The 10,200-nt window shown below is 38.1% G+C and overlaps 1 protein-coding gene across 7 annotated transcripts in view; it reads left to right on the top strand.

Moving 5' to 3' along the window:
- The window catches only part of TTC7A (tetratricopeptide repeat domain 7A), a 161,067-nt gene that overhangs the window by 59,141 nt on the left and 91,726 nt on the right, over positions 1 to 10,200 (top strand). For all 7 annotated transcript variants that reach the window (XM_052684050.1, XM_052682452.1, XM_052681689.1 and 4 more), the window contains 2 exons: positions 2,776 to 2,893; positions 9,299 to 9,356. In XM_052684050.1, coding sequence (XP_052540010.1) covers positions 2,776 to 2,893; positions 9,299 to 9,356 — 176 coding nt within the window. The remainder of the gene's footprint in view (positions 1 to 2,775; positions 2,894 to 9,298; positions 9,357 to 10,200) is intronic.

The raw sequence follows: 10,200 nt of genomic DNA, 5'->3' as shown, positions 1-10,200 counted from the left end.
CATAGGAGCTGCAGCTGAGGAAAGTCGTGCCTAGTTGGATCTAGAGGAATTGAGGCCTGATTTGGAGGCTTCTAATCCTCCCTTTCCTGTTGTTATAGCAGAATGCAGGCACCTCATGTGTGTAAGGATCCCCTTGGACACAGCTCATCTCAGCTCAGGCTGGCTCCTGACGCCTCAGTCAATTAAGTGTGTAGAGAAGGATTTTTCACCCGGAGTGCAGGCAGGTTAGGGGCAGTTTGCACTGCAGAGTTGAAATGTTGCATTGGATGATTTGAATGGAAGGTTTTGCTTTCCATGGTTGCTCAGGGTGATTGAAGAGTAGGCAAATGAGAGAAGAGGGGGCAGATGGCAGTCACAGCATGGCTGGCAGGGGAAGTGGCTGAGTGCTGTAAGTAGGAAAAGTAAATGTTCTCATAAGCAGAACCAGCTGCTGAGCTGTGCTGGAGTTTACAATGCCATTTTTTTTTTTTTCAATGCAGCCTTCAACTGACCAAAGTTTGCATTCATGAGAGCCTTTGTGGCTAGTCAGAGTGTGATTAGTGTTAGTATGAATAAAGTTTACAAGAACATTGCATTAGAAGCGCTCTTTCAGTCATTCTGAGAATCTGTGGTTTTAATTATTCGTACGAAATATTAATCTGGCACTCAGAAGTGGCCTTAGATAAGTGGCAGGCAAGAAAACTGAAAGGTGTGTTGCTGATTTATTCAGTGTGGGCCATCATTCAGGTCACCATCAGGTGACCATTCTGAGAAACAATGGAGCAAAATGTCTTCAATTTTAGGCGTCTCCATTTCAGCTCCAAACCTTTCATTTAATCTGTTTGTTTTTTTTTTTCACAAACTCAACCTTCCCCTACTCTTGTTTGATAGTTATTAGAATTCCTTGCATAGCTTTTTTCTTCATCTGATAGAGACTTCTTAGCTGAAGGTGCATGTGGGGAGGAGAAACAATGAAGAAATAGAGTGGGAATAGTGCTGTTTATGGTAGCAAAAGAGGTGCATAATTAAATTTCTGATTGCAGAGATTTCATGCTTTATGTAAAAGTTCCTGAGAGTTGAAGAATTCAGTTATTGTTTCATGGGAAGGGTTTTTTTTTTTTTGGTGTTTTCCCCTCCCACCCTGTGCCGAGTCATGGGACTTTTTCTTCTTCCATTGTCCTAAGCTCTGGTCCAGAATATGCTTTAGTTTGTGGCAGGGAAGTCGGTAGAGCTGACTACAAGATTAAAAAGTATCCTGGAACAAACTTCAGGCTTCCTGTTGTGATTGTGAGCTTAAAGGGTGGCATCTGAGCATCACTGAAGTCAGCAGAATTATTTCCAGTGATTGCAGTAGACTTTGGATTATACTGTTAAAGATGATCCTTGCAATTTGCTTGGTGTTTCTGAGAGGTATTCCTTTTTCAATTAGTATTTTTCAGAGTCATTATTGGCTAGGTAATCCACAACACTATGGCAGTTCATAGTGCTTCCAGTCAGCAGTTTGATGACCAAATACATGTTGGTCCTTGGGTGACTGTTGGCCATTGACTTGTTGGAGATTTTGGAAATTTTAAATTACGGGCCTGCATCTAGTTTGAAGTGTTGTGGCCTCTGGGAGCTGCACAAATGGGGAAAAGACCCAAGCAATGGAGACTGCCTCTTCATCTGCAGACATTTCAGTCTTTTTCCATACACAGATTATCAGGTAAAGACTTCGTTGTGTTTGATGTCATCTAATAAATACCAGCTCTTCTGTTTACGTAGCTGCTAATTCATGTCATCACCTGCATGTCTACAAGGGATGTAACTAGGACTTGACAGGCTGCGGTGTATCAAGTCAATTCTATTCTTAAGTAATATACACACAGATTGCTGCAGAAGGAGAATTTCTCATCTGCCGGTATATTTTTGATTCCAGTTCCTTATGAGTTTTCGATGTCAAAGAAGTATGAGGTGCTGAAATCTGACAAAACTGAGTAATAAGAGCACATTTCAGTTACTGCTGCAGTATTTGCATCTAAAATGGCTGGATTTCAAGCAAAAATGTTTCCCCCAAACAAAGTAATTCCATCCCAGAAAATCGATAATCTTGTCATAAAAGTTTCCAATAGTAGGATTTCTGGGGTAGTGTAGTGCTGTCTGATTGCTGGTCACTCTGATTATGGCTGACAGGATCTGCAAATCTCCTTGTATGCACATGAGGTATTCCTGTAGGTTCTATGCCTTTCAAGCATCGCTTACAGCTTTTGCCTGTACTTGTCTAACCTTGACCTTTCCATATACATCTACAGGCCTTAGTCTTTTCTACGGATTACGGGTGTGTTAACCCTTAAGACCAGAAGTGAGGAGCACTATTCGAAGTTTTAAAGGCAATATAGAGAAAACCTGGAAGTTCTTCCTTTAAAGGAAGACACCTGTTAGAACTTTTTATCTACTGCCAGAATAGTATGTAAGTAGCTAGTCCACTGATATTTAAGATTACATTATTTCCCGGTAGAGAAATACGGAAATAAGATATTCCTTAACCTTGGACATCTGGAAATAGTTTAGGGCAGGTGCTTAAAACAAAACCAAAACCTTTCTGAAAACTGTGGCTGTGTGTCAGGGTCTAATAATCTGGTCTTCTATGTTCTCTTGTCTGTAAGTGCTTAGTCACTTGGTCACTGAAGTCACTGTTGTGTCTCTCAGATGACTGTATGGGTATGTATAAAAGGATAACCTTATTGAAGCAGGTGTAGTAGACATGCAGTTATTGTAGAAATGCCTGAAATTCTCAACCTCTGTCTTCTTTTGCAGTTGGAAGAAGGAGAATACTTTGCTAAAATGGTGATAGACCTGGGTGAGGATGCTGGAGAGTCCCTAGCAAAGGGTTACTTGGCACTGGGTCTGTCATATAGTCTTCAGGCTACTGACGGTGAGTTATCCTGTTTGTCAGGTGTGCTGTATGAAACATCTGTTCTGATTCTTGGGTGCAAGCAGTAGGAAATTAATTAGAAACTTTGCCTTTAGTGGTGGCTGGATTTAGAAAATAATCAGATCCCAAGACAAGCAGGACTGTTCAATTCCTCAGAGAACTGTCCTCTATGGTAATAGAAGTGAAGCTTTTAAGTAAAGGAAGAAACTCAAATCATTGCTTGGGAGATGTTTCTCTGACTGTATGCAATGATTCTTGGTGTGATTCATTTGGATATTTGTAATACACTTATTTCACTTATTTGCACAACAAAAAATGGAACTTTCGATCTATTTTCGTATTTTTGTCACCCACTCATGTATCACATAAAGAAATACAGTCCAAGAACTGGAGGCAGAAATGCCTGCCTTCAGTTCCTGGCATGATACTGATTCCCTGCAGAGATTCAACCTCTCCCTGATGTAGTTTCTTTCTCTGCTTAGAAGTAAACAAGATAAAAATATCTCTCTCATTGGTACATATGGATTGACTAGATACAAATCACTGAAAGTAAAAACTTAATTTTTTAATACTGATTACTTGGTTTTTATGTGATTAGACTGTGCTTCTGTAGAATTGGTGCTTTGTAGCCTGGAGGGCTGAAAGTCCTGGTGGCTGGGTGAGATCTAGATTTGACCTTCATCAGGCTCACAGCTGGGGACAGCCTTCCTTTCTCTGTGATTTCTAACATAGGTAAAAGACCTCCTAATACAGCCTCTTTAAATAATGGCTGAGCTGTTTTGTTTCCTAAGCAGTTTGGCAGTCCAAACCACATGTTTTTCTGTCAGATGTGTTCCACAGAAAGAAATTTCTTAGGGCAAATGAGCCTGAAGCAAAGCTAAAGTGACAGTTCGTATAGCGTTGTGGAAGTGCTCAGATCTTGCAAGTTACACCAAAATTCTGTAAAGCATGTGATTGAGGAAGTGGCCTGTACTCTTCAGTAGTGCAGTATGTTGTTTCTTTTTCACCCAGTCATCAATCAGGCCTTCTGAGAACAGCTTTCCAGCATGGAGAGAAACATGCATTGTTGCTTTCTGTAGTTCTCCATGTCTCTGACTTTGAATAGTTCCCCTTACAAAGGCTGTGTCAAGAAATATATGTCCTTCCTAATCTGAATTTTGTTGTTTTTGGTTTTTTAATGTTGTTTTTTGTTTTGTTTTTAAATAGTTCATTAAACATTGAGTTCTGCTTTATAGCCTAGTTCCTTAGGGCATTTGGCCTAGATTTTGTATGAACTGTCCCTAAAGCTGTATGAGATCCCAGAGACTGTTTTCAGAGATAGGAAGATTTTTGTCTTAAGTCCATTACAGTCTATTTATTATTCTCTATGGAAAGAAGAAGGTTTTTAAAGAATGGAGTTGTAGAAGCATGTATTGTGGTCTGGCTCTAAACATACCTTGGTAAAGCAAAATGGAAATTGGAAACTCTCATGGAAGAGAAGTTTTCCAGGTATACAGCTGTTTAGCTCAAGTGTTGTAGTAAGTGATCTTTGTAACATAAAATAAACAATCGTTGCAACAGTTACCTGGTATGATTTTGTTGTGCAACATTGGAATACCTGCCTTCTCATCCTTGTATCTGTAGCCAGTAGATCAGTAGAACCACTGTGCAGTTATTTGGGAAAAGTCTGAAGCGCGTATTTTCATCTTCAGGCTACATTTTATTAATTCTAATAAAATAGATCATTGTTCTTCAAAAACATGGTAATCATGGATACACAGCAGCATTTTAGTAGCAAAGTCAAATTTACACTGGTGAGACATTAAAAAACAAACAACCAAAAAAAAAAAAAAAAACAACCAAGCTTTTGTTAGTGAAGGATCACAAATAGAACAAGTTGAAAGACAACTACTCTGCCATTATGCTGCTTTATAGTCTTATATCACTGTGTTTGTACCAGTTTGTAGTGATATATGCAGACATGCAAACATCTGTGTGTATATATATGACGTCTGTAGCTTCCCACTTAAGCTGATATTCAGTTAATCATCGTTTTCAGAGACCTTCAACCAACTGTCTTATAAAGGTTGCAGCAGTAATATAAAGCTGCCTTCCAACCAAGGTTAGATTTTCTCTCTTTAATATAATTTCAGTAAATATTTATCATCCTGTGTGCCAAAGGCTGAGGAGCTGTATTAGAGCCCTTCCTTTATGACCACTTTTTAGCAAGTGCATTTAGCAAAGATGAGAAGATAGAATCCTACTGAATGATGATTCAAAGAACTCATGGGAGCATTCGATAGACTCATTTTACAACTATTAGATTTACTCCTGGATGCAATAAGATTTTCTGAAACTTGTGCTGGCTATAAGTATGTAGCTTTGCAGTCCTTAATGTCTAATTATGTGGTTTTGGAAGAGGACTCTATGAAGTTGCTGAAAGATGTGTCCTCAGAGGAAGTCATAGGTGCTTTTGTCTCATTCTTAAAAGCGTATATTTCTTGTTCATACAGAATGTCCATACATCTAAATTTTCTACATCCCAAATATGTTCCCAGTGAGGCAGTTTTCAACAGCAAACCTTTTGCTTCTTGTAATTCCAGTTTTGGTGTAAGCTGCATTGTCAATTTTGCCTCATGAAGGATTCACTAGAGAAGGGAAAAGTGAGATGAATTTAGCACAGGCTGAAGAGGAGAGACAAGTCCAGCATGCTTTGTGAAATAAAACTGCTCTTATCTAATGTCAGTTCCACACATACTGTTAAAGTTCAGTACAAACAAACAACAGTAACAAACCTTCACTCTCTTTACAGAAATGAGAGAAAGAGTGTACTGCATCTCTGTTCTCATTTAGAATTCTGTTACAAGGCCACAAAGTCAGAGACTGAATTGGAAAATTTTCCTGGTGTTATAAATAATCGGTAAACTGTTAATGGTAAATGTTAATCAGTATGCTAATGTTAATCAGTACCAGTTAATGTTAAAAAGAGACATTAAAATTAAAAATGCATTGTTAGTGAACAAACACCTTTTTTGCATCTGGAGATGACGATCAGCACATGCAATCATTAACTGTGATTTTGGATACTGAAACTGCATAACTTGCTGTATTAGTTGTCAGAAATGTATTTTTGAATTCCATCTCTCCAACCCACTTCTTAATATTGTGATTCACGTAATAGAAGAGTGCTGGAAAACACAAACTAGATTATTTTCTCATAAAATTAATGTGCTACAAAAATAGACCTGATTATGCTGCAGTTGCTTATGGTTTTTCAGTCCACAGTATATGGACTGTCTCAGTGTATATTTAGTTTTGATGCTGGCCCTCAGCATTGCTATTTCAGTCTATGCACTCACTGCTTACTATGCCGCACCTTCCTACTAACACAGTTTACCTTCCTCTGTTTTCAAATGTGACTTCAGAGCTTTGTATTTTGGTATCCAAAGGTTGAAAAAATCTGCTGATTTTTAGTCAACAAAGAGTGCTTCAAAGAGTAAATATTAAGCTTCTAAGGTGATGTTTAAAAAGTACTGTTCTTAGAGGAACATCTGAGGTTTTAGAAACTTAAAATCCCCCATGCTGTCTCTCTTACTTCGGTTAGACTGCGCTTTGCTCTGCTTTTATTTTAGTCTAAATAATGTGTTCTGTTGCCTTTTTATTTGTAAAACTGTCACAGCTGAGCTGATGATAGTGACTTCTTGCTGTGTAAGAAAAAAAAGTCTAATTCTGGTAAGGAGAGGGAAAGGGCATGTGTGAGGAGGGGCACTGGAGTAGGAGGAACTTGCACAGGTTTTGTCAACTTGAGGCATAAATATTGAACACTGAGTCATGTCATCTCTGTATTTATTCATCTAGCGTGTACATGTGTTATCTCTGATAAAGACCTAGCAATATATGGGAGAGGAGCAGTAGGAAGAACTTAAAAGATCGCAATAAAGATGTTCCCAATCTGTTAACTATTTCAGCTTACTGCTCTCATGTCTGCCCTCCAGTACCAGTACATTTGGGAGTTTTGTTCATTTTATGCAAAGCTGACTTAAATGTGCTAAAAACAGATTCAGCTGAGCTAGATGTGTAAAGGTACAGTGTTCTTCCAAACTGACCTTCCAAATTCAGCTCCCTGTTTTTCTGCATTTTGATTGAAAATTTTTGCCATATTGAGGTAACGATCAATGGCCCAGCGTCTCTTGCAGACAGATTTTGTGTAAAAATGCACATTTTTCTGCTTTGAAAGAGAGGGAAGAACTTAAGAATTGCTTTTAAGAGCTTCCTCTTAACTCCACTTGGCCTCTGTGCTTGGGCTTGGTCTTGAAGACTGTGTTGTAAAACATTGGATCAGAGCCTGTGAATCACATTTTGAGCTCGGTTTTTGTTTAGCGGAAATACGATTTGATTTTAACTATAAACGTGTTCAGTCATCACTTCAGCTTTCCTTCTCTTTCATCTCTCCCAAAATCACTTAGTTGCTTTTTTATAGAAATGGAAGAACTCAAATTTCAATTTGTTTGGCCAAATCAAACACAAATCTAGAGACAGACAAGCAGATTTGCAACTTTGCAACTGAATGTGCAGTTCATGCTGTGGGAAGTGGGACTCGCATGTCCCACCTCATCAGTGCCAACATCATTTCCACCAAATATTGGTACTCTTACTTTCTAAGCTGAACAGCCATTCAGTCAAGTCATACCAGACTGAGCCCAAAAGTTCTTCTAGCTTTTCATTTTTGTGGTTATTTGGAGGGTGAATGTTAAATCTCTTTCCATCTTCCTCATTGTGTGATGTGTCTCTAGAATTACTTGGTTACATGTATATATATAGGGAATCTTGTAGTTTCCATAAGGAGCACAATCTGACATGTTCTTTCTGGGTGAACGCTCACAGCTGTGATCAAATCCTTTCTAGCATCTCTTCGGGTATTTTTACATGAATGTCAATCATGATTTTCTAAAATACTTTTCTGTAAGCTTTGCCCCTTCATTGTTTTTTTTGTATTTGGCAGTGGACCAGAATATTCAATTTAAGGATATTGAGAGTGAAGTGTTTCCAGCTTTTTATAAATGCTATGTTTTGCATGAAAGCACATATCTTCAAATTTGTTCTTTGAATTATGTATTTTTGTTCAGTTTTTACTATTTAGAGCAGAATTTATGAGGTAAGCAGTTTTTTTTATTTATGTGATTTGGAAAATCCTGAAGATTGCTGTTCCTCCCAGATAGAGCTGATGTTTAGAAGAACTATTGAAAAGCATAGGAGTGAAAAAGGTTTGATGACTGCAACTACTTAGGAAAAATAAATTGTTGTTAAAGTTTCACTTGCTAGCATGTTGGATAATCTAAAGAAACTTATTACCTTTGTACAACTTGTAGAAGAACACAACTCTTAACTTATACCAGTATTTGATTTTGGGGGGGTTTTGTTGCTGAAGTAGATACTATTTACTATCTTTCTTTTCTGGAGCTTACATTGGCTTGATATAGGAAGTGAAATATATTCATAGGTGGATGTTTGCTGAACGATTAACTGCTTGCCTCTTTCTTGTACTGTTGATCAGCAGCTTCCAAATTCAAAACAAATAGAATGAGAAACAACTGCTATGTAAAATCTAAAAACTTAAGATCCAGAGCAAAGCAGCCAACTAGTGTGCTTCTGAACTTTATTGTTAGCTTTCCAGATGTTCTGGATTTAAGGGAGCCCTTCTTCTCCCAAGTTCTTCTTCCTTTAATGATGATGGTATTTTATGATGCTCTGGTGTAACAAGAGATTGATGATTCTTCTCATTAGAACTCAAATTAAGTCATACATTGGATGACCCTAGTGGATGGGATCCTTTGGCAATTAGATGCACCAAGGAGGGCATAAGTGGCTCCTCCTTGCCACTTATCTGCCACGTCTGAAGGAACCTGAATGTTTGTTGTGGTCCAGGGGAAATGCTGTGTTGTCAAGGACTGTGTCATGGAGTTGTAAATCTGGCTTCTGGTATTCCTATTCCACCTGCAACATCGTCCTACATGAAGATGGTGTTGGAGGCACTCTGAGTCAAAATGCCAAGCTAGTTACTGCCATTAACATGTACACTGGGCTGGCAGAGATCTGGAATCTAGTTAGATACAATAAGAGGTTGTGTCTCCTGATCGTTCCACACCCCTTTAGTGGCATACGTTAATAAAAAATACCTCAGGGTTTCAGACAAGAGAGTTTGAAGACTTGTTAATAGAAAAAAAATGGAGAATTAAAATTATTGGAGTTAAAATATTATTTTTGTACTGTCCATTAAAAACAAAAAGGCACGTTTTCCAGCCCTGAGCAGGCACCATGAGATTGCAACACTGTTCATGCTTCTGGTTTGAAGCATGTGTAGCTGTTTTTTATTGAATCTGAAACATTGAATTCAATTTTTAAATCACATTGTATATTGCCCTGCAGCTACTTTGAAGAGCACTCAGGATGAATACAACAAGAAAGCACTTCAGGCTTTGGAGAGGTGAGTAAGAATGGTACTTATTCCTGTATTATGTAGTTGCTTTGATGAATCCAGAATAATTTAAAAAAAAATGTTTTACTTTCTGTATGATGTTACTCAGAAATTTTAAAAATACTTCCATAAATTTCAGCAGTCACATGTCAAAAACATCCTTGTGATGGTGAAATGTGGCAATTATTTGGTTGAATATCCAAGGTAAGAGTACTTGTTCTGCCTCTAACAGCATTGTGCAGGTGGTAGGACAGTTAACATTTATAAGCGTAAATGCTTACAGATCTCAAGTGGCAACTAAATGGAAGCTTATGTGGTCTAAGTCTTGGACTGAAGTATCCAATTCTGGTTTTGTTGTGGTCATAAATGCATTATAAAAAGTGATGAAAACTTGAATTCTTTGGTATCTCCAAGTACAGATACTGTACAGTGTAAGTACAGTACAGATACAGTAGCAAGTTGAGCACTGTACTGGATCCTAGCTGCTTTTCTGATGCTATCCAAAACATTTTTCCTGCAGTGATTGCAAGGAGCAAGTGGTAGTAGAAACTTGCTTTTGCCAAACTGAAACTACAAATGTAATTCTGGATATTTACCCCATACGGATCTGAAAGATTAAAAAGTATATATTTTAAAAGCCATTTATATGGTCACTATTTAGACCAGCAGTATACTTAAAGTCACACCAATTCCCAGGCTCCAATGTAATACCTTCACTACTGCCTAATTTTTCGGTAATTGCAGTGCTGCAGTGCTTTTAAAGTGCATTTATTTTTATGCTTTGACCTTTCCCACTGGCTGTAGCTGGTTTTCCCCGTATCTTAACACTAGCTAGGAAGCAGACAAGCTTCTA

Source organism: Tympanuchus pallidicinctus, unplaced genomic scaffold, assembly GCF_026119805.1.
Source record: "Tympanuchus pallidicinctus isolate F22 unplaced genomic scaffold, pur_lepc_1.0 scaffold1, whole genome shotgun sequence".
Classification (NCBI taxonomy): Eukaryota; Metazoa; Chordata; class Aves; order Galliformes; family Phasianidae; genus Tympanuchus; species Tympanuchus pallidicinctus.
Note: the sequence above shows the minus strand (reverse complement) of the source record. Positions and strands in the feature narration are given on the sequence as shown.